This window comes from Pyrenophora tritici-repentis, chromosome 1 (genome assembly GCF_003171515.1).
Source record: "Pyrenophora tritici-repentis strain M4 chromosome 1, whole genome shotgun sequence".
NCBI lineage: Eukaryota > Fungi > Ascomycota > Dothideomycetes > Pleosporales > Pleosporaceae > Pyrenophora > Pyrenophora tritici-repentis.
Window position 1 is genome coordinate 6754759 of NC_089390.1, and position 24014 is coordinate 6778772.

The window sequence follows — 24014 nt, forward strand, 5'->3', positions numbered from 1 at the left end:
GCAGAAACAGGACACAACACAGTCAGCATGTAGAAGATTCCGGGGTATAGTGAAGATCAAGATAAAAGAAGAAAAGAAGAAGAAGAAAGGAACCAAGATTCAACAACCCCCTTCCCCCCTCCCCCCCTCTTGGGAACACACATACCTACACCTAGACCACCACCGCCTATCGCCATAAACCCATCACATAGCCGCTAACCGAGGGGGAAACAAGACTAGACACACAAAAAACAGAGCAGGGTGACGCAATCCCCTATTCTGACATGCATGCATCCCGTCTATCCGTCGGCCCAGCTTTGCCGTATAGTCATAGTCATAACTAATCTTTGCGTTGATCACTTGTGTGGTGAGTGTATCGTACCACGTTTGAACCCCAGCTGAGCCACAGATTCTTCTTACTCGCCAGCACCCCTTGGTTGAGCCACGTTTCCCCCTTGTGGCTCACCACTCTGGGCTGCGTTGGTGCGTGGTGCGCGGTGCAAGCGCTGACACGTTAGTGCTTGTGGTTCAGTGACTGCGCCCCAAGGTGCGAAATGCGGGTGCGGGATTTTCGGGGGGGAAAGAGTGGGGGAGGTGGCTCTCGGCGAGACGCTGTATGGCTGGCGTGCAGTCTGGCGCTGCGCTAGAGGTTTATCTCCGCCGCAGAGTGGCGCCGGATTGCCGAACTGGACTTTCAAGAGCCCATCAGTACGAGTCTGCCCTGCGGTGTGAAGACAGAGGGTTGCGTATGCGTGCTGGGCTTACGCACACACACTTGACCGCCTTGTGCCCGTCTTCTGCAGGCTGTGGCCGCTTCGATAGTTTTCTCGTGTTTTGCCTACTGTGGCTAGCTGTGATTCAGCACCTACCCCATGCCCCCTTCAGCGCATTGGGCGAGGGCGTCTGAGCGCTGCTTGTGCTGTGACAAGGGCGTTGCAGTTTAAGAAGATCGAAGTGGCCATGATGCGACGGGTTGGAAACTGGAAACCCTGGGATTTTCATTAACTCATGCGGCGACGGCTTGAGAGGTTACCGACCACAATCGCATGTTTGAATCAAATGAGAATAGCGTCTTCCGGCCTACCATGTTATGTACAAGAGCAAAAGTCGAATAGTATGTATGCAGTGAAAACGCCACCTCATCTACCTAATCCCCCATTATGTGCCTCCTTTCTGCGTATACACGGTATGTATGTGTGTGTGTGTGTGTGCAATAAACGCCAGGCAGATGCAGCAGCGCACGGCCAACTCACGAGGTATCGTATCATCAAAATAAGACGCAACGCAAAAAGGGACAAAACCGAACCATAATCCAGGCCCTGAAATGGCCCCCCTCAAACCCCGGAAGCCTAAACCTAAAACCTTTACTCGGCAGGTGGTACAGCCTCCATCCTGCCGTTGGGTAATATGTGCTGAGTCGTATTGACACGAACGCTAGCTGGCCGGTCCGACGTCTTGTTCGTCTCTCCATCTGCGGCATTTCCTCCGCCGCTTTCAACCTTCTTCTTGTTAAGCTCATCGTTGTTGCCCGTGACCCTGGTTAATGAGTCTGCTTCGTTCAACGCGTCTCGGACCAGTTTCTTCGCTTCAATAGCTAAATTGGGGATTTCTTCCACCTCCTTATTCTTGTTCAGGTACGAATCGAGCAAAGCTTTGAGTGTTTGCGCGCGCACAGGCTTGGCCAGGTAGTTGTTCATACCCGCTTCTACGCATTTCTCTCGATCGCCTGGAATTGCCGACGCGGTCATGGCGATAATCAGGACATTCCTGATTTCGGGATTTGGATGCTTGCGGATAAGCTTGGTGGCTGCAATTTGGTTAGCATCCTACTCGCCCTCTTGAGCACTGCGAGACATACCTTCGTAACCATCGCAGTTCGGCATTTGCACGTCCATAAGAACTAGGTGAAACGGCCTGCCATTCTCGGAAGCGCGCTCTAGCGCGTCTATGGTCTTGAAACCGTCAAGATAAGCATCGCACTTGAAGCCGAGCTTTTGCACAAAGCTGATGGCGATGCGCTGGTTGATCAAGTTGTCTTCTGCGATACAAACACGCAAGTCCCGTCTGGCGACGGTGGAAAGATCAATGCATGTGACGCCAGATGATTGCTCGTGGCCATTGTTATCTTGGCTTGAAAACCTGGCCATGGGGTCTGGCTCTCGTGTCCTCTGCTGTTGAGCCCCTGCCTGCGCTTTGGGTACCTTTTTGAAGCGAAGGGAGAAGGTTACTGTCGTGCCCTGGCCTGGCTGACTCTCAAGGCGCACTGTTCCATGCATAACGTTCTCGATAAGAGCTTTGCAGATACTGAGGCCGAGGCCCGTACCGCCGTAGCTCCTGGTGGAACTGGATTCTATTTGCGAGAAGGGAAGGAACAGTTTCTGCTTCTGTTCGTCCGGAATGCCAATGCCAGTGTCGATGACACTGCATGTAACATCCACCCAGTCATCCCCTTCTCGGTCCACAACAGCACGGACAGTAACGGATCCCCGCGGCGTAAACTTGTAACTATTCGAAAGAAGGTTCATGAGGATCTGATGGAGTCGGACGGGATCGGCCATGACGAGCATCTCGGGGTTCAGCTCCAATTGTTCGATGGTCTTGAGGCCCCTCTCCGCATTGGTGTATGCAAGAGCGCGAACAACCTCAGCAATGGTTTCGTTGAGAGAGATTGGCATTTCCATTACGTTCATCTTGCCAGCCTCAAGCTTGGAATAATCGAGCAGGTCATTGATGATCGAAAGCAGCGTGTCTGCACAGACACGGATTGAGTCTGCGTACCCTGTCTGCTCACCATTCAGAGGTGATGCTTTGAGAAGTTCTACGAGTTGAGTCAGTAACGGTAAGATCAACATGGTCCGCGAAACTCACCCGACATTCCGATCACACCATTCAAAGGCGTTCTCAACTCGTGAGAAACATTGGCCAGGAAGAGACTTTTTGCCCTTGCTGCTTCCTCCTTGAGCTTCATGTTCGCTACTGCTTTTGCCTCTGCTTCTTTCGCCTTGAGTTCTGCTTCACGAGCCTGAGCTAGCGCGCGCTTCTGCATCTCAAGCATTGCTTCGTTGCTTGCAGAAACCTTTTCTACTTCTTTGAAGAGCAACGCATTTGCCAAAGAGATAGATATCTGGTTCACAAGTAATCGAAGAACCTGGGTGTTGCGTTCGGTGAACGAGTTTGGCGGGCCTTCCACGTAGATTGATCCAAGAAGGTGATCGCTGTGTACGATTGGGATGCATATCACCGCTTTACCTTCTGGGTTGCGCTGTAGGTAGGATTCAGAGACGTTGGAAAACCGGTCGTCTTCTAATAAGTTTTGCACGAAGACCGTTTCGCGGAAGCGAAGCGTATACAGCGTCACCTGACGCGCAACAACATCATCTACCGTATCCAGAGGCTGGCTTGCGGGGAATGACGTGACACCGGCAGTGTACCCACTCTCGTTATTAGTCTCGTTGGTAGCAACACAAGCAATGGACCACTCAGTCTGCGAGTCCTCGATGACTATGGCGCATAAAGTTCCGCCTGTGGACTCAAGGAGTATGGAACTCATTTTAGCCATCAGCTTGTCAACAACAAGTTCGCTGGAGAGAACTTGGCTTGATTCCAAGATGGAAGATAGATCGAGCATATCGAGACCCACGGCTGACAAGCCATTTTGCAGACCTTGGGTGGACTCCTGGCGACGACTTTCCGGAACTATCCAGTTTTGCGTCCTGTCCACAGCAGTCTCAGCACCCAATTCAACCTGCTCCAGTCTGAAGGCCGTGTTGTTAGTGTCGATGATTGAGGTCTGAACACTCGCGTCTTGGGTGGAGAGCGACTGGACACCACGCAGCAACGATTCGTACTTGGCCATGAAATGGTTTGCTTTTCCATAAGCCGACATTCGTCTGTATGCTGAAATGCACTCTTTCACCGAGTGCCGGGCTGACCGATAAGCCTTATTTCTCACCTGCCACTCAGAGTACAGCTCGAGAGCAAAAGCTTCGTCAAGAAGAAAGTTGTGGGACTCGCTATGATCCATGGAGGCCTCATAGTTCTGCAGTGCTGTTGCAGGATCGCCGTTCAACTCCGCTAGGACGGCATTGAGTAGATGTATCCAGCCCCGGTAATTCACATCGTTAATTGTGCAACATGAATCGAGTAGCTTCAGAGTCTCACGAACGTGTCCTAGCATCTCTTCTCTCCGAACATGAGTAGGCTCATCCCTTAGCGAGGCCACGAATGCCAATGATAGATAATACCTGACCGAGTAATTGAGTCTTTCGCACCAGAGGCTGCTTAGCATGGGCAAAAGCATCTCGCCGAGACTGATGGCGTCTGATATGAAGCCATAGAGTACCAATAATGGAAGTTTGATGGCCAAGTATATGGATTTCGGACGTTTCGGATTACTCGCTGAACTCTCAAGGAGTTCCATGTATTCGGATTCGTTGTGTTCGTGGTCGGAAAAGATTGATGAGGCGTCGCTTGTACCAGTCTTGCCCTGGAGTGCTCTGGCGTATTGACGCCCCGCCATCAAGAAAATGCCCCCTCTTAAATCTTTTTGCCAGTTCTTCATGTCCAAAGGTGTCTCTTCAATCCAAGCCTCCACTTCTGCAACATCATGTGAGGCCATGACTCTGAAGTGAGCCTGAACCCCGAGATTCAGGAGGGTAAGAATGCGGTCACCTGCTGTGAGTGTTGCTTGTGAAGCGGCTTCTAAACTGGGAATGAGGTCACTAATAGGTGCCTCCAAGTGACCGAGGAATAGGGGCTGTAAGGTTTGGCCTCTTCCTACAGTATAATAGTCCTCGGGAAACATCTGGAACATGCGCTTCGCCATGGCGCCCAGATCCACAGCAAAGTTCATCATATTGAACCGACCACCCGCGATACCACCAAGGTGCACATAAGCAAGCGCCACTTGCGATATTGTGCCTCGATCGAGATGTACGTTGATCAGCTTCAGCGTCGCTTGATAGAATAGCAGGCTGTTTGACCAGAATGCCGCACTGAGAAGTTCGACAAACACAGGTCCGATAGTCATCAGGACACGGTCATACGAAGGCGGACGACGCATGAGCAACTGCTCTTTGTCGATACTTTGAAGCGTGTTGTAAATCTGCTGGAACTCGGCATCGCATGCTTCCCAAGAAGTTGCTGGTATAGGTGATCCGAGTAAAGAAAGACAGTCTTTGAGCGCCTGGAAAGCTCTGTAGATTAAACAATATTAGCGCCGTTTCAAAAATAATGTATCAAGAAGTGCAGGAGTATGTACGCAGAAGCATGGGCGGAGAGGACGATTACGTACCCGAAACTATCGCCGCGAACAGCAAAGACCCTCGATTGCAAAATAAATGAGCTGGCCATATCACATGGATCTCTTGCGTGCTGGAATGTTGTTCGGATAAGACTAAGAGCCTCATCAAGCATACCTTGATGCCAATAGCACTCTGCTGAGCGAACAAAAAGTTGCAGGGTTTCCTGATATAACACGTCAGGCTGATTGTCATCCCACGGATCATCTTGCAAAAGCTTCAAACTGTGAGCGAAGTAATATATGCCGGTAGACCTCGCGCCCGACTCACAGGCTGTCTCCCCAGCCTGATATAGGATATCTCGAAAAGGAGCTCTGACTGTCTCCCTGGATTTGATCAATTCCGCAGCAAGACAAATGTGGCGACTCTGCATATACAGTGCTTTCGATCCCAAGGATGACTCGTCCTGGTATTCGTCGCCAAAGGTCATTATCTTGGCAATCGTGAAGTGCATCAATTGTATATCCCACTCTTTATCCAGGGAGTTGACGGCTGCTGTCAGGTACCTATCATGACTGAATCTGAATCTAGCGTCTTGCTCTGCGGGCATCAACACATAGGCGTTAAGTGCTCCATTGAGAGCCGTAACAGCACATTCGTTCTCATCAAGAAGCGGCAGTCTTGCATCAGGATCAAGACTGCTTGTGCGTTTTAGCAATTTCTTCAGAAGCTCGAAAGAGAACGTGCCACCCAGAAGCGAAGCCCATGCGAGCAGCTTTCTACTCGCAGCTGGCAGCTCTGTCAGCCGTCGGGCGATGAAATCTGTAGTGACAGAAGATCCATATATCGGGCTCTCGAACACTTCAAACACTTTGTCAAGGTCGAAAACCCAATTGTTCTCTCTCCACTCGTAGAAGACGCACCGCTTCCGATAGCAGGTGTCCAGGATTTCGCGTATGTAGAACAAGTTTCCTCGAGACTTTTCCTGAACAACTGCGACCAGGGGAAGAATATACTGATGATCTCGATGAAGGGTTTCGGCCACGTAGTCGGCAGTTTGTGACTCGGTAAATGGAAGTAATTGAACCTTGGTCGCATGTCGCATCAGAACACTGAGCTCTCGAGGTAAGGCTTCCTCGTCGCTGTACGTGAACATCAGCACAAGCGGTATCTTAGCTTGCACGATATGGTGGATGAGCTCTGCACTTTCGGTATCCGCATACTGGACGTCTTCTAAGCTCCAAGTGCAAAGCTTGTGCATGGCGAGCAGCCGCAGAACATCTATGAAAACGCTCATGAACCGCGAGGATTTAGAGGATCCTCCACTTCGCAGCCAGGCTTCAGCAGTATGCCCAGCTCCGCCACAATGGATGACCGGGGAAGAAGCCCGTCGGTGTACGTCCTTGGCGAAATCTAGGTCTTTTTGTGGTGGTGCTTTTGGTACGCCGCTGGTGTTCAAGAGCCACTCGGGTAGATCAAAATAGGTCCGTAACACTGCCCAGACCCCGCTATTCTTAAGGTAGTGGCGTAGTCTGTGGTGAAACTCGGTTGTGACATTTGCCTCGCTGAAGATCTGTCGAAAACTCAAACTCATGAGTTTGAGGATTGGATCGAACGGCGCCTTCTTGGCAGGATCGAACTTGGCCATGGCAAAGTAACCCGAACTCCTCGCCGTGCTCTGTATGCTCTGGACCAAGCGAGATTTTCCTAGTCCGGTGGCGCCACCAATTGCGATCACCTTTTTTCGAGTTAGGCGTCCGACCGATTGAGAGAACAGACATGTATGGTATAAACTTACCTCGCAACGTGCTTTGCGCCTGAGCTTCCGCATACTGGGTAGCGGTCTTATGCCGTCGTTGGACTGATGGGAGCGGGATGGGAGAAGCGAATTTTCAATGCTGTTGTTAGACCGTCCTCGACTGTTTGATTGTAATTGCGGTCGATTGTCTACACTCCCATCAACAGTGGACGATTCCGACTGGTTCACGCTATCTTGTGAGCTTTGTTGGATGGACCGAGCAGCCTCCATGAATACAGGGCCGTCGGTGCAGACACTGTTAAGCCTGCTGTCGGAGCCCCTTGAGCTGGTGCTTTCGGAAACAAGATCGTCGAAATGCATATCTAGACGTTGATCCGAGTAAGAGGACCCTGAGCTCATACTGTGTAAACTCTTGACGTTACTCCGGCGATGTTTTGCTACGCGCTCTATAACATCTACAATGACTTTACGTTCCTTGTCGCGCCCGATTAGTTTGAGTGGAAGGTTAAAGAAACAACTAATGTCTTTTGAGCCCACTGGGAAGGCCTTTAACCCTTCCACATCACCTTCGCAGAGCAGTTCGCGTATTCGGGCGAGGTCATACTTCAACCCGGATGTGGAGTGGTATCTCTCTTCGATGTTGCGTTGCGTCATCCGTTGGATGACCTCGGAGAGGGCTTCGGGAATGTCTAGACGTCTAGAGGAGACAGGGGGTATTCGCTTGCTGATGACATTTTGCATAACATCGAGCGCGGTGTCTCCATCGAATGGCGTATATCCGCACAGCATTGAGTAGAAGAGTATACCTAGGCTGTAAATGTCGGTTCGCGTATCTGGCTCGGCAGGCATGCGGCCAGTCTGTTCAGGAGAAATGAAAGCCAACTTCAACTCGATCCCAGCCTCTTTGGATAGCGTACTCCAGCCTGCGCTGGTAAGCCCGTTTTCGAACGATCGCGCGCCTGACCCAAAGTTGATCATCTTAACGATACCAGAATCGGAGAAATGAAAGGCATCGCCACGGATCTCCCCATGCACAATCTCGTGTCCGTGGTGCAATATTTCCAAACATTCGACAGAGCCAACGGCGAAATCCAGGAAAGTGAGGAGGGGTACTCCGCGGTTGGGCATAAAGGTTTCAGATTGTCGGTTGGACACATTGCTACTGAGCTTGTACCAGTTGGGACCGAATGTGGTGAGGTCTTGGAGATAATTGGCACCGGGGGCCTCGAATATGCTGGCGACGAGAGGCTCCTCCCCAGGCTTGAGATTCAACCTGACCAGCTCTATAGGTCGAACAAAGTGCCTGCACTCTGGATCTGAATCCTTGACCACGACCTTGGCAAGTTGGAACTCGCGTTCCAATCGCAAAGTTTGTTGCGATACGCGGCACACAACGGGGCGACCTTCTTGGAGGCTGCCCATGGCCGTGGCCGTGGTATTCGTCCGATGTGTCTGTACCGTGGAAGTACTCGCGTCTGAGCCTGAGCTTCTATGGCTGCGGTGATACGACGGGCGCGTGGCATCGGGTGAGTGTGTGGGTACTGTGGGGGAGGTGACGGCGCTCCTTCCTCTCGATAGCGGTCGCTCCTGCTGTCGCGCAGGTTTCTTTTCGTAACCAAAGAAATGCCAATTGTCGTACGACTGTCGCTGGTTAGCTCCCTGATGTGTCCACGGCTTCTCGTCTGTTATGTGGCGCCTACCGAGTGGAAGGGTTCAATCTCTGGATCCCAGACATAGTTGGGCAGTTCCTGTAGACGCGCAAATATGTGCGCAAAGTAGGCCTTGCGCGCTTTCTCTCCGTTGGTGGCCATGTTGTCCTCGTAATACTCGCGAAGTCGGGGGGGTCTTCAGCATGCTCTTGGTGGGACGCAAAGAATCGCTGTTTCGGAACAAGTAATTAGGGCGCTCGATCAATCACAGAATCACGGTAGGCGCGACCGCCATGGCGAGAGGGCAATCCGGGAGCAACGGAGGGAGGGGTCGCGGGCGTATAGGCGGCTGCTTGAGGCCTGGCCGGTGGACAGTGTAGGTGCAAGTGGAGGTGCTTACTGATGGCATGGCATGCCATTTCAGCCACAACAAACTCACCTGGCCAGCGACAGCCTTGCGCTTGGACTTGCACGCTTGTTCGCTAGGTTGAGTGGTGGACGTCATAGGTGACATGGGGGGCCGCTTTGTGAAGTTTTCACTGAGCCGGTGCATCAAGACCCAACACGACGGGAATTGCTTCCTTTCCCATCCTGTTGCATAATGCCATAGCCCAAGAGCCACCTACGACTCAGGCCAGCACTAGCTTGCAGTTTCAACGCTCCCGTCGTCTAGGTGTGGCTGATATGCGGGTGTCGTGCCCCCACTGCACAAGGGACGTCTCGATATGGCGTAGCGGCAGATCGGCATGGCGCGTATTCCGTGCAGCGACATCATTTGGTCCTTGGGCCGGTAGTGGCACGTCCACGCATATTGATACTGCCAGCTGCCACTGGAATATAGGAGTTGAATGCCTAGTGCCTGCTGGGCTTGGACAAGACGCAGGTGCATATTTGCAGACACGCCGCCAAATACATGTGTTTCGCCTTGTGCGCGACACGCTGCTTCTACACAGAAGCTGCCCCACCACGTCTGAGCTGCCGGGACGCCCTCGACTCCCCGACACATGCAACTTCGGCCCATGGAATTGCCTTTTACATCACCACACCCGCCTCTCTGACCTGTCTGCGACCGACCCCAATGTCACACAATGGACTCGTACCAACACGAAGATGCCTTTTCGGGCGACCTGGGGGAGCCCCAAAGGCCACGTCAAATGCCCTCAGATCTCCCGACCTCTCTCAATGACCGTAGACCCGTGACCATCATGAACGAGGAAACTGAAATATACGATGCATGGCAGGGTGAGCGATATGGCAGCCACCATGCGCGCATGGCATGACTAACATGGCGCAGGGCAGTCGCAGTTTCTCACCACCCCGATGCCAGCTCGTCCGTTGAGCTTTAACCTATCGCTCGATGACCCGACGTTTGGCGACGAAGACATGCAGCAGCTCGAGGATAGCGATAGCCGTCTAGTGCAGATGCTCGCCCACCAGGCCCGCCTAAAAAACGACAACGCCGGCGACGAAGCAAAAGTCGTGGCCGACGAGAAGTTGTCGCATGAAGAAAAGAAAGAGGCCCTGCAGGGGCTATTCACTCTGGCTGCCTCCAACGGCGAGCTGGAGAGAGTTCGGAGGCTGCTAGACGGCAAGGCACGCGAGTACATTGACATCAATGGCGTCGATGCAGAAGGCACGCCGCCTCTGGTTTACGCGAGTTGCTTTGGCCACGAAGACGTAGCCGCGACATTACTCGAGCAGGGCGCTACTGTTGACATGCAGGACAAGAATCGCTGGACGCCCCTCATGTGGGCCATGACCAACCGGCACAAGGATATCGTCAAGCTCCTACTAGACCACGGAGCGTCGACAGACGTCAAGTCTTCCGGAGGGAGAACCGCCTTTGACTTTGTCGAACCCAATACCGAACTTTCAGACTACCTACACGAGAGCGGATACGCGATTGGTAATGCAGGTGTCGGGGACGATTTTTACAGCGCCGGCTTCTCGCAAGACCGCTTCGAGCAGGAGATGCAGGAGAACGACATGAAGCGACGGATGATGATGGAGAGCGCCTTCAACCTGGAAGTCGATATCGGCAACCTCGGTCTGGACGAGCAGCCAGAGGTATGGACATTGCTCCCTACCACCGACCTGCCGCTAACAGTTGCAGCCTCCTGAGGAGCCAGAAGAAGAAATGCCAGAATTCGTTTGGGACCGATGTCTCAACGACCAAATGTTCGTATTCCAGGAGAACGAACTCGAACGCATACTCGATATCATCATCACCAACATGACGCCGCAACGATCCCCCTCGCAAAAGCCAGTACCCGCAAACATACTCTTCCTCAGTGCACGATATGCGCATTATCATGCCGACCCCGAGCTTTTGGAAACACTCCTCGTATCCGCGATGAATAAGATCAATGACGTGGTGGAGAAGCATCAGTGGGATATGACTGTGCTGGCTTTCTGGATGTCCAATGCAACATTACTGCTGCACTACCTCAAGAAAGATGGTGGGCTAATGGGGGCGACAAATGAATTTCAACTACAGATGGCGGAGCTCATAAATGAGATTTTCATTCTCATCATTCGTGATGCGGAACGTAGAATGGACAAGAACCTGGACCAGGCGATGCTCGACCACGAGCCTATGCCCGGCTTCGAGGACGTACAATTCCAGCACGAATGGAAAATATTTCGTTCCAAGCCAAAGGCAAAACCGGTAGAGTCACTTGAGAAACGCTTCCGACCGCCGTCGCCAAAGCGTAGAGCGCAGCCATCACCACGAAACATCACTTCTCTCCTTGCATCAACTTTGTTTGTCCTTGATCTATACGACATCCACTCGGTCATCACAGCGCAGGTGCTATCACAGCTCATCTACTGGCTGTCTGCAGAAGTATTCAACCGCATCATGTCGAACAGGAAGTACCTCGCGCGCACAAAGGCCATGCAAATACGTATGAATGTCTCTACACTCGAAGACTGGGCGCGAACCAATAGCCGACAACCAGAACACTACGAGAACGGTTCCATGACCTCTACAGGAGAAAACACGGCAGATGCTGCCAAACGGCACCTTGAGCCATTGATACAATTGCTCCAGTGGCTACAGTGCTTTTCGTCGCTTGGAGAGGATCTCGAGTCGTTTGTGGGAACATTACAGCAGTTGACGCGCCTTTCCCCTCAACAACTTCTACACACCGCAAAATACTACCGCCCAGAAGTCGGCGAAAAAGGCCTTCCAAAGAACGCAGCAAAGTACATTGCGCATCTACAAAAGGCAGCCGCCGATCGCAAGGCATCAAAAACAAAGTCACCCAATCCGCAAGGACCTGACTCCGCACCCGCCACGCCAGTCAGAGCGCCATCGAACAGAAATGTCGAAGCCTCACCTGCACCTTCGCGGGTGTCTGATGAGGACGAAAACGACGACCCTCCGGACGAGCTCCTCCTAGACCCATCATATATGCTACCGTTCTCACTACCAACATCGACAGACATGCTCATTAGCTATGGAGCTGGATTCGGCGGTATGAACAAGGAGCGAGAACGGAAATACATTCCCACCGTGCCGCCCGAGTTCATGGCCAAGTTGGACCTGAACGGGAACAGCAACAAGAATAACTCGTTTTATTCGGAGTCACAATGGAATGATCCAAGCTACGGGTGAAGATGAAGCTTGATAGCGTTGTAGATGTTTGCTAATCATGGCATGAATAGCCATTTCCATTCTGCCTGGTTGGGACGAAGACCAGCTTCCTTCAAGCTCCGATCCGGCAAATGTCGTCGAGGATGATTGCCCCATCTACGGATGTCTTTCCATCGCCGGCTTCATTACGGACAAACGGCTCCATTGTTGGAAGGAGCGAGGGACTGGTGTGGAATGCAGCGTAGTGGCATATTTACTACGATGATGCAGTCACACCGGCGCACTTGCAACTGCAGTTGCACCTGTTGATTATTTTGGAGGTATTCAGAACTTGCAAAAGCTGGATATCATGGGAGTAGGACACGCATAGACCATTCATATCATTACCTGTAAATGTTGCATTAACAAACAAGACGTTGGATTAACTCGGAGCGTCATATGACCTGGTTGCAAGAGCTGCATGCTGTCTAGTAGATACCATTTAGGAAAGTAACCGTTAGCTCGGTCGGTAGACTTGCTAGTAGACGGCCAATCCAGGCAAAATTTGACACGTTCAGTTTTATTTTACATTTATAGAGCTATCGAGTAATACACACGGCTATCTGGGCTATCATACGAACTCCGCGATCGGCCCTTGAATATCCAGCCTCTGAGGGCGTCGGCGGATTCCGATAAGGGCAGTTGTCGTTGGTTAAAGGTTCAGGGTCCAACTACCCCACCACCCCGCCATTAACTCCGTTGCCTCAAGCCATTCCCCAACTCGTAGCCATCTTCTCCTGGAATTTGTTACCGTATACCTTAAGTTTCTTGAATATTTATCTATTGCAAAATGGCAGTTCGTTCAATCCCAATTGACCAAATTGATTCTACATTCAGGTCGAAATACACAGGTATGGAGCATACCAACATAGGCCCTGGTGTCTTCAGACAGGCTAACATGACCTGTAGACTTGATTTCTGCGCCCCTCGGCTCAAAAGTATTATCATGCAGCGATGAATACTTTGCCGCAGCCGAGAACCTCATAACACCTACTCCTCCTGTTCGCAAACCCGGTGTCTTTGTACATACAGGAGCTTGGTATGATGGCTGGGAAACTCGTCGTCACAACACAGAACCTGCGGATTGGGTAGTGCTAAGACTGGGTACTGCCAGTGGAAAGGTGGCAGGAATTGAAATTGACACTGCGCATTTCAACGGCAACCATGCCCCAGAGATTGCTGTCGAGGGTGCTTTCATAACCGACGAGAAGGAAGAAGAGGAAGTGAAGAAGCCAGGATACACAGGCTGGGAAACTATACTTTCCAAGCAGGAATGTGGACCCAGCCAACGGCACGGATGGGAACTACCGAGCATCACCGAGAAGGCATACACGCATGTCAAGCTACTCATGTACCCTGACGGTGGCATAGCGCGTTTCCGCCTTTACGGTGTTGCTGTACCATTTTTTCCTCAATCTTCCGAGGCCATCTTCGAGCTCTCTGCAACAGTCATGGGCGGTGTCGCAATCTCCTGTTCTGATCAGCACTTCGGTACCAAAGACAACCTGTTGCTCCCCGGTCGCGGAAAGGACATGGGTGACGGCTGGGAAACGAAGCGCACGCGCGGCGAACATGTTGATTGGACAATTGTGAGGCTTGGAGCAAAGGGCGAGATTGACCACATTGTTGTCGACACGGCACACTTTAGAGGCAACTTCCCGCAAAAGGTGCAGGTATATGCCGGAAGCTTTGAGAAGGATCCAAGCCATGACGATGCTGCTTGGGTTGAGGTGCTCGGGCCGCAGAAGACGGGTGCGGATACAGAACACAAATACAAGACTGAGTTGAAGGAGGTTTCGGGCAAGGGTTACACACATACTAAGTTGGTGATCATTCCGGATGGAGGTGTGAAGAGGTTTAGGGTGTTTGGAAAGAGAGTTTGAACATGTCGTCGTTTTAGCATAGCTGTGTAGATGAAGACTCCTTGAGTCCCAAATTACATATGACTACAGATTCATAGCGCTCTTATCACACGCGGGGTCAATCCCCTCAATAAACCATGCAAACTTAGAAATATGTCAAGAGAAGTAATATGCAGGGTCATTGCAGGGTTTACATCAGCCGCGGATGAGGAAGATGTGCCGATCTTAGCGTCTTGGTAGGGCGTACACGTGGATGTCAGCGTACATCTTCAAATATACGGTCTCGCCAGCTTCCTCAAGACAACTCCACTTTCTTTGGAGGGCAATATCATTTTATCGCAATGGAAGAAGAGAGTGGGTTTGATATAGACAAGGTGTCACCGATATGGATTGTCACGGCACTCTGCATTGTCCCACTCGGGCTGTACTACATGCTTAACCTACTTAGTCCGCTGATGCATCGCTTCACAGATATGAAGATATCTGAGGTAACCTTTTCAATTACCTTTTCCAGGTAGCTTTTTAACGTTGCTCAGATATACGTCTACCCCATCAAATCCCTACGAACACTGCCAATGAAAGAAGCCATCGCAACCCCCCAGGGCTTCAAGCACGACCGTAAACCTCACCCACCAACCACATGATCTCACCCCACTAATAACTCTAGGAACATTTATGCTCCTCCAGAAAACCGACTCAGGCTACAAAAACATGGCCGTATCAAACTACCCCGAAATGACTCAATTCCTGCAAATCCTGGACCTGGTCAAATCCACAATCACAGTAACATACCTGGCCTACGGCGACAACTCGAAGCAATCCACCATCCAAGTGCCCTTAATCCCGGATACAGAACCCCTAGACCCCATAGAAATAACCATGCACTCTAGCCCCACATCCGCCTACATCATGCCCGACAACTACAACACATGGTTTAGTTCGCATCTCGGATACCCCGTGCTTCTCGTCTACCTCTCCACCAACCGCCGCCGCGTGCTATTCCAGGACATGCAAACCACGGAACCCTCAACTCTATCACGCACTATCAAAACATACATTCCCATGCCCACCGCCCTCCTCCCCAGCAGCCTCCTCCCGCCTCCCACCTCACCCCCCAAAATCACCTTTGCGGACTGCGCCCCCTACCTCATCTGCAGCAAAACCTCTCTCTCTAACGTCTCCGACCGGCTACCCCCGGGCAGCACAATGGACATTACCAAATTCCGCCCCAACCTCGTAGTCAGCGGCGCGGCCGAACCATTCGAAGAAGACTACTGGGCACGGGTGTTGGTGGGTGGCAAAACAGAGATTTTACTGAAACATAATTGCGTAAGGTGTAAGAGTATTAATGTGGATTATGGGACGGGAAAGCCGGGGCAGGGCCCTGAGGGCGAGGTGCTGAAGAAGTTGCAGGGGGATCGCAGGGTGGATCAGGGAATGAGATGGAGTCCGGTTTTTGGGAGGTATGCGTTTTGGGGTGGAGGTGAGAATGGAAAAAAAGGAAAGGCGGAGGAGGTAGTGTGGAGGGTTGGGGATCGGGTTAGGGTTGTGGGGACTAATAACCGGAGGACGGTTTCCAGTAAGTGTGATGGTTTTGGAAGAGAGAGTGTATTGCTAACGGTTTGTAGGTTGGCCGAACTTAGGATAAGGTAGGAAGATGGTATTGCTGGCGATGGTTGAGGATTGAGGGTAGGGGCAAGATGGGTAGTGTGGAGGTTTATTAAGGTTCACTTGGATAAATACAAGATCTAATTTCGACACCGGTATGCTGCAATGTGAACCCTCTTCCTAAGATCTACTTCTCTTTCTCGTATTTTGGTATATTATGTCTCCAATCTAACCAAGGGCCTTCCTGCAATGCTTGTAGCATGTCTCTACAATACACTATACTGTATCTTTACTCGCTCTCTTCCTCTGACTGCCTTCCTAAGCATCTTAGTCTACTTCTTACAATCTTGCTATTAGATATCTACATCACAAAAACCTATATATTATCATATCTACACTGGCATATTACTACAAACCCGCTAGCTGAATAAGGAAAAGGGTAAAACACATCTACTCCCTGTACTTCACTATAACACACACTACCTTCCGCTACCTCCTCCTTTAGCCCCTTACAAATATAAAGAAGTTGTATTAAGCGTAGACCTAGTGTTACGAACCTGTGGGAAGGGGCACGGCGGTTAAGTTAAGGAGCGTCGGCGGGATAGCTGACCCCTCCATATGTGACACGGGAACTTAATCACGTGACCTCCTCGGCTTGGCATGCACGAGGAAAGGTCTTGGCACACTCCTCGTACATACGCCACCGAGGAGTACTCCTCGCGCGTCAGCCACCGAGGAATCCTCGGACTCCTCTGAGCGAGGACAGCGAGCACCATAGGTATATAGCATTAGGCAATGAGCTTCTATAGCTCATTGTGTTCAACTTCGAAATCTAAGGATTAGTACTTGATTCTCAACTCCCCGTATATTACATCGATCTACCAATCGTGCTATACACCCTCGTGTCCATCGCATCACTCTATCCCCGAGAACCAACCCAAGATCATCTTCGGACGACCTTCACACTTTGAACACCCTCAAGATGAGTGACACCCCGATGAACACACCTAACGAAACTTCGTCAAGCCGCACCAAGGTGGCCAGACCCGATCTATTTCACGGCGATCGACACAAGCTCGAAGACTGGATTCTCCAGTTCGATCTCTTCTTCAGGTTTGAAGATGAGAAGGTCGACCCTACTGATCGTGGACTGCTCATGGCAAGTTACATGCGAGGAACTGCCGCCACCTGGATCAAGCCTTACCTCAACAAATACATGGACGACAACGATGACGACGACGATATTGAACGAATGTTTGAAGACCATCCAACCTTCAAAGACAAGCTTAGACAGCAATTCGGAGTCATCAACGAAGAATCCAAGGCAGATCGTGCAATCCAACAGCTCAAACAAACCCAATCAGTCGCCGACTACGCCAGTATCTTCCAGGGACATGCCCTGAAGACCGACTGGGACGACAAAGCATTAAGGGTTATGTACAGACAAGGACTTAAGGAAAGAGTCAAAGAAGAGCTTATGCGAAGCGGCGTCGCAATCAACAACCTACAGGATCTTATCCGAGAATCAATTCGTATCGACAATGCACTCTACGAATTTAGACTCCGCAACAATCAATTCAATCCGGTCACTCTCCTAGACCCACTTACCTATCTAGGTAGGGCTTAAACTCCTATAGGTAACTACTAGGCTTAAAGCGGTAATCAATCAATCCAATCTGAACCTTCTAGGACCCACTTAATTGATTGTTGCGGACTGTGTACGAATTGCAGCAGGAAATCCGACCGGTTAGAGCCAACCAGTCAGTGCAACGCACAAAGGGACGATTCTTCAAGAAGAAACCAGGATATCGGACGACACCTGGAGGTGTTGTACCCTCCGCCGGTAACAACTGGCACGACCCTGATGCAATGCAACTGGACAACATCAACAAAGGCAAGAGTTTCGGCAGGAACGACAAGAAGAAGCCGTATAACAAGAAGGAGATCACTTGTTATAACTGTGACAAGAAAGGTCACATGGCTAGGGACTGCCACAGCAAGAACAAGGTGGTTAGACAACTCAACGTTATCCACAAAGCAGTACCCACTGAGCGACACGAGACATGGAATGTCATATCTAAACCAACCATCGAAATCAACACGCAGGAAAGCGTTTTGGGATTGGATAACCTCACACTCGTGGAATCAGACTCAGAAGAAGAACAGCCCACTTCGGAGTACGACATGCTCGAAGATGAGTCCAAGGACTTAGAGGCTACGGAAATCGACCAGACCAAATTCGGCAAGATGGCCACGTTCGAAGAAATCAACAGGCCATCCACACCTTATGTACAGGAAGAAGAGTTCTACAAGCTCGCAGGACAAATCAACCAGCTACTACGACACCTCAACAAGGCTAACATCGAGTACGCCTGCGAGGAACCCAACATTATGGCTGCTATGCGACAAGACTTCTACCGATTGTCACTAGAAGTACAACAAAATAAGGAAACCATTTCAACCGAAATATTGAAGTTCCTACCAACAACATGGGAACTAAGCTGGATCGAAGACGCAATTCAATCATGGGAAGAACCAACGTTGCCAATCTCGGAAAAAGAGAAGCAAGAGATCTACGACGAACTCTGCCAGACCAGGAACAATTGGAAGACCTTCCAACACGGCCACAAGAGAAAGGCCAAGGACATCAGTAGATCAAAGGAATACGACTACTGGATGGACCCTAGGAACCCAGAACACGAGAAATTATCATGGGTTACATGCATTCACGACCATTGCAGAGTACACTACTCGGATAAGTCCGGATCAGGATGGTTCCCAGAAGAAACCAAACGATCGTACCGCTGCAAGTGGCAATTCTTCGACTGCAAAAACGACCTATGCCCAATACATTTATGGGACAAAAGGGAAAAAACATACTTCCCAGGTCACGACAACCCCGAAGAAATCGATCAGATGCAAACAGTATGGCTAAAAGAATACGATGAAGGAGACGCTTGGGAATGTCAACAACCCAACTGGCAAACGTGCCTTAGCAAAGAATGCGACCTTCATGCGATAGCCAAAGGATTCCATGGATTTGGAAATCAGGCTTTTTTAGGCCAGCACCCGGCCCAGAGCGGCCCGGCAAGGAGATTAACTCAGTAAACTCCTTAGACCTCATCAAGCTTCAGGTGAAGCTTGAAGGGAGGTGGATGAAGGCATTAGTAGATTCGGGATCACAAGCCAACTACGTTTCAGCGCACGCAGCGTCTTCAGCCGGACTGAAGCCGCTACGGAAACAAGAAGCTTACCCACTACATGTGGCCAACGGAGAGCCAATGCCAGGTGAACAAGAGATCACCCACGAGGTCAGACAAGTGACGCTCAACATCCAAGGACACCAAGAGAAGATAGACCTAGATGTCTTCGGACTAGCTACCCACGACATCATATTAGGACTTCCATGGTTACGAGAACACAACCCACGGATCGACTGGAAGTCGAAGACGTTCTCATTCGAGTGCTGTGGAACGGACGCAACCACAAGCCAGCCTACGCATTGTCAGAGTACGATGGTAGATGAGAGGAAACTGAATAACATCGCAAAGAAAAAGCGAGCCTCGACAAAGGACGGCCTTAAGAAACAAGGGTCCGACTCAGCAGACGCCGGAACGGAGCCACCGGGTCGACAGACTAGAGTTTTGGAGAAACGCGCAACTCCTAAGATCCCCGCAGAATACAAAGAATTCGAACATCTATTCCGGGAAGTGGCAGATGAACAAGCATTGCCAAAGCACCAACCCTGGGACCACAAGATTGGCCTACAGGAAGGAAAGAAACCGACTTTCGGCCCAATATACGGACTATCGGAAAAAGAATTGAGCACGTTACGCGACTACATCAAGACAAGTCTAGCAAAGAAATATATCCGACCATCGAAGTCACCAGCAGGATATCCAATCATGTTTGTCCCGAAGAAAGACGGAAAACTACGACTATGTGTAGACTATCGCAAGCTCAACGACATCACAATCAAGAATCGATACCCCCTACCGAACATTACAGAACTACGGGATCGATTATCTCGCGCAGAGGTCTTTACAGCATTAGATCTTCGAGATGGATACCACCTAATTCGCATAGCGAAAGGTGAAGAGTGGAAAACGGCGTTCCGATCAAGATACGGACACTACGAATACACAGTTATGCCGTTTGGGCTCACGAATGCCCCAGCCACATTTCAAGAACTCATCAACAACGTGTTGAGAGCACATCTAGACATCTTTGTCATAGCTTATCTAGACGACATTCTCGTCTACTCCGAGACTTTAGAGGACCATGTTGAACATGTCAAGACGGTACTAAGGGCCCTTGAGCAGTTCAACCTCCGACTCAAACCAGAGAAGTGTGAATTTCACAAGACTAAGGTCAACTTCTTAGGCTATGTAGTAGGAGCGGACGGAGTACAAATGAGCGAAGAAAAGATTCAGGTTATCAAGGATTGGCCAACACCGACAACAGTTGTACAGATACAGTCCTTCTTAGGATTTTTGAACTTCAACCGACAGTTCATTAAGGACTTCTCAAACATCGCCATCCCTTTGACAAAACTCACAAGAAAGGACGTACTCTTTAAGTGGAGCAAGGAAGCAGAGAACGCATTCCAAACGCTTAAGAAAGCAAGCACAGAACCACCATGTTTTCGAATATTCCAAGCAGGACACCCATTACGCTTTGAGACCGACGCATCGGATCTCGCGCTAGGCGGATGCGCAAGTCAATTGCACGAAGGCAAATGGCACCCCATCGCCTACTACTCTCGCAAATTCTCAGGACCAGAAGAACGATACGACGTTCACGACAAGGAGCTACTAGCTATTGTCGCATGCTTACAACACTGGAGAGTATACGCAGAAAGCTGCTCGGAACTTACGATATACACAGATCACAAAAATCTAGTGAACTTTACGACTACCAAAGTACTCAACCGCAGACAAGTAAGATGGTCAGAACTACTAGGACAATACAAGTTCAAGATTGTGTACACACCAGGAAAAGAAAACGGTAGAGCAGACGCTCTCAGCCGTAGACCAGATATCGCAGGCACCAAGGAAGTCATCGACACCGCGATACTCAGGGTTAACGAAGACGGATCGCTAGGACCAGCAAAAACGCTGAACGCCATCCTCCACATCGGAAACAATGTACCGGAAGAATTGCAGGAAGCAATTATTCAGCAACACCACGACGACCCTGTACACGGTCACCCGGGCATTACCAGAACAATGGAACTCATCAGACGCAACTACGAGTTCCCAGGAATGAAGGAAAAGGTTACCTCATTTATCGCAAAATGTGCAGACTGTCAGAAGAACAAACACGACACGCACGCACCTTACGGCGAGATGCAAGCATTAGAGCTACCCACAGAACCTTGGGCAGACATCTCTATGGACTTTGTCACAGGTTTACCAGTCTCAAGAGACCCAGCGACAAACATAGGATACAACGCAATACTCGTTGTAATCGATCGATTCACAAAACAAGCAGAGTACATCCCGTTTAGAAACGATTTCACGGCAGTACACCTGGCTCACATCATCAACGATCGAATCATCAGACATCACGGCATCCCAAAGTCAATTATAAGCGACAGAGACAAGCTCTTCACTTCAAACTTTTGGACAACACTTTTGGCCGCGATTGGTACAAAACGCAAGCTATCGACAGCGTTTCACCCGCAGACAGACGGACAGACAGAAAGAACGAACAGAACCATGAAAGCATATCTCAGGATATACGTCAATCATCAGCAAACCAACTGGGTTTCGCTTCTGCCTATGGCACAAATGGCATACAATAACAAGCTTTCAGAGTCTACAGGACAGACTCCGTTCTATGCAAACCACGGGAGACACCCAAATCTCTTTACACGCACACTTCCGAGCCAGAAAACGGAAGCAGCTATCGCCACAGCCGAGGAGCTGAAGGCAGTACATGAGTTGCTACAGAGCAAACTCGAGACAGCACAACGTCAAAGCATTTCATATGTCAACAAGAAACGAAAAATGGCACCTCAGCTAAAGAGGGGGGATAAAGTTTATCTACGCACGAAGAATCTTCGCACGAAGCGACCAAGCAAAGGACTCGACAACGTCAAAGTCGGACCATTTTTGATTCTCAATCGGAAAGGACCAGTTACGTACACACTCGACCTTCCACCAGACGCTAGAATACATCCCAGATTCCACGTAAGCCTTTTGGAACCAGCACACCCAGACACGCCATTACAGAAAACCTTCCACTACGAAACAGAAGAAGAAAACGAATTTGAAGTCGAGAAAATTGTCACACACAGAGTCGTGGACAACGGCACCGAATATCTAGTCAAATGGTTAGGATACCCAGACAGCGAAAACACATGGGAACCAGACACCAACCTTACGAACTGCCGACAACTACTTCAAGAATATAAGAAAAAGACATACCAGGCAACCTCAGCTAGAGGAAAAAACGGGAGCATCGCCAGGATTCGCGGGCGACGCGAGCGCATCTAGGGAACCAAGGGTTTCCCACATCATCGGCGAAAACCCCACCAAGGCATCCGCCGCGGGGCAATTCATCGACTCTTGCGCATCCACGTCATCACCACCATCGCGCAAGGTATTCGCCAAACATATCGCCTTCTTAGCAGCGCGCTCTTCGGCCTGCTTCAGGATCTTCTTATTTCGCATCAAGCGCGAAATCACCTGAGCCAACAACTGCTCATCCTCCTCCACCTTCTTTTTATACTCTTTACGAGTCTTATCTAGGGACACCCACGACATGTTTACACATGGATGCCCTAGACGAGTACACTCCGAACACTTCAAACGCTTGCCATCGACTTCGGGCATCGCGACGCACTGACGGTTATTCGCAAAACAGTAATCGCAGGATACGGGCGCAAGGAGGCCGTTTCGACGAATCTCAAGGGCAAGACGAAGATGTTCTTTAGACCTGGGGACGGACATCGTCAGACACAAGCACACGGACAAGCTTGAGGACAAGCTTAGGAAGGAAGGGGATGGTGTTACGAACCTGTGGGAAGGGGCACGGCGGTTAAGTTAAGGAGCGTCGGCGGGATAGCTGACCCCTCCATATGTGACACGGGAACTTAATCACGTGACCTCCTCGGCTTGGCATGCACGAGGAAAGGTCTTGGCACACTCCTCGTACATACGCCACCGAGGAGTACTCCTCGCGCGTCAGCCACCGAGGAATCCTCGGACTCCTCTGAGCGAGGACAGCGAGCACCATAGGTATATAGCATTAGGCAATGAGCTTCTATAGCTCATTGTGTTCAACTTCGAAATCTAAGGATTAGTACTTGATTCTCAACTCCCCGTATATTACATCGATCTACCAATCGTGCTATACACCCTCGTGTCCATCGCATCACTCTATCCCCGAGAACCAACCCAAGATCATCTTCGGACGACCTTCACACCTAGCTTCTGTCCTCAAGACTCGATGTAGTTACTAAAGCTATGCAGGGGACTAAACGGTACATTAATGTTAGTCATTAATTAACGAAGAAGGTTGTAGCTATAGTAGGAAATTGTGGGGATAAAAATTCGTAGAGTAAGAGTAGGCTGTAGTAGTTAAGCAGAGATATAATAGCGGCTACGGCGGCAATAGTGGTGTTTAGGATAAGGCGGTCTGGAATAGTAATAATAGAGGGGTGGAAGAATAAGGTGTAGCAGAGGAGAGGAAGAGAGAGAAATGCTAGGAAGGGGTAGAGATGGTGGAGGGTAGAGGGTGGAGTAGATAATGGGGTTTAGAGAGGGAGGTGTATAGGGGTAGGCTAGAGCTTAAGTGCGAATTCACGATAGAGGCAGGGTAGGCGCTAGAGTAGGAAAGAGAGGTAAAGGTAGAAGGGGGGTACTTCAAAGCGAGAATTGTGCGCTGCAGCTTGTTGATATGCGAAAATCTTAAAGCAGGAACTCTACACTGTAGCTTGTAAAGAGTGGTAGAACTTGAAGCGGAAACTGTGTGTTGTGGCATACAAAGAGTGGCAGAACTTGAAGCGGTAACTGTATGCTGCCGCCGATAAAGAGTCGCAATACTTGAAACGGAAACTTTGGGTATAGTCCTGAAGAATTTGGGATCTTAAAGTAGTAACTATGCGCTATAGCTTGTGAAGAGTGGCAGAACGTGAAGCGGGAATATTGAATATAGCTTGTGAAGAGGGTAAGATCATGAAGCGTGACTATAAACTGCAGCCCATGAATATCATGGCATTCAAGTTTATCTAAGCATATATGTCTTACGCCAGTGGCGTGCTGTTCTGGCTGT

The 24014-nt window shown here is 50.2% G+C and overlaps 7 protein-coding genes across 7 annotated transcripts; 6 read left to right on the forward strand and 1 right to left on the reverse strand.

The window, feature by feature from the left end:
• Positions 1 to 1343: 1343 nt before the first annotated feature.
• PtrM4_026190 (ATPase) lies at positions 1344 to 8789 on the reverse strand (the record flags this gene model as incomplete). Its single annotated transcript, XM_066103691.1, has 6 exons — positions 1344 to 1786; positions 1838 to 2797; positions 2998 to 5174; positions 5273 to 6957; positions 7018 to 8619; positions 8679 to 8789. 6 exons carry the CDS (start codon positions 8787 to 8789, stop codon positions 1344 to 1346), a joined length of 6978 nt encoding a protein of 2325 aa, XP_065965893.1.
• A 926-nt stretch (positions 8790 to 9715) lies between these two features.
• On the forward strand, positions 9716 to 12246 carry PtrM4_026200 (Arp, Ankyrin repeat protein; the record flags this gene model as incomplete). Its single annotated transcript, XM_001932371.2, has 3 exons — positions 9716 to 9869; positions 9922 to 10694; positions 10741 to 12246. 3 exons carry the CDS (start codon positions 9716 to 9718, stop codon positions 12244 to 12246), a joined length of 2433 nt encoding a protein of 810 aa, XP_001932406.2.
• An 808-nt stretch (positions 12247 to 13054) lies between these two features.
• On the forward strand, positions 13055 to 14147 carry PtrM4_026210 (Alc, Allantoicase; the record flags this gene model as incomplete). Its single annotated transcript, XM_001932372.2, has 2 exons — positions 13055 to 13115; positions 13174 to 14147. 2 exons carry the CDS (start codon positions 13055 to 13057, stop codon positions 14145 to 14147), a joined length of 1035 nt encoding a protein of 344 aa, XP_001932407.2.
• A 320-nt stretch (positions 14148 to 14467) lies between these two features.
• On the forward strand, positions 14468 to 14770 carry PtrM4_026220 (uncharacterized protein; the record flags this gene model as incomplete). Its single annotated transcript, XM_001932373.2, has 2 exons — positions 14468 to 14614; positions 14663 to 14770. 2 exons carry the CDS (start codon positions 14468 to 14470, stop codon positions 14768 to 14770), a joined length of 255 nt encoding a protein of 84 aa, XP_001932408.2.
• A 562-nt stretch (positions 14771 to 15332) lies between these two features.
• PtrM4_026230 (uncharacterized protein) lies at positions 15333 to 15774 on the forward strand (the record flags this gene model as incomplete). The annotated part of the gene is made up of 2 exons (XM_066103692.1): positions 15333 to 15705; positions 15755 to 15774. 2 exons carry the CDS (start codon positions 15333 to 15335, stop codon positions 15772 to 15774), a joined length of 393 nt encoding a protein of 130 aa, XP_065965894.1.
• Positions 15775 to 17603: 1829 nt separating this feature from the next.
• On the forward strand, positions 17604 to 21326 carry PtrM4_026240 (uncharacterized protein; the record flags this gene model as incomplete). The annotated part of the gene is made up of 3 exons (XM_066103693.1): positions 17604 to 18699; positions 18852 to 21199; positions 21261 to 21326. 3 exons carry the CDS (start codon positions 17604 to 17606, stop codon positions 21324 to 21326), a joined length of 3510 nt encoding a protein of 1169 aa, XP_065965895.1.
• A 191-nt stretch (positions 21327 to 21517) lies between these two features.
• On the forward strand, positions 21518 to 22234 carry PtrM4_026250 (uncharacterized protein; the record flags this gene model as incomplete). Its single annotated transcript, XM_066103694.1, has 1 exon — positions 21518 to 22234. One exon carries the CDS (start codon positions 21518 to 21520, stop codon positions 22232 to 22234), a length of 717 nt encoding a protein of 238 aa, XP_065965896.1.
• Between the last annotated feature and the right edge of the window lie 1780 nt (positions 22235 to 24014).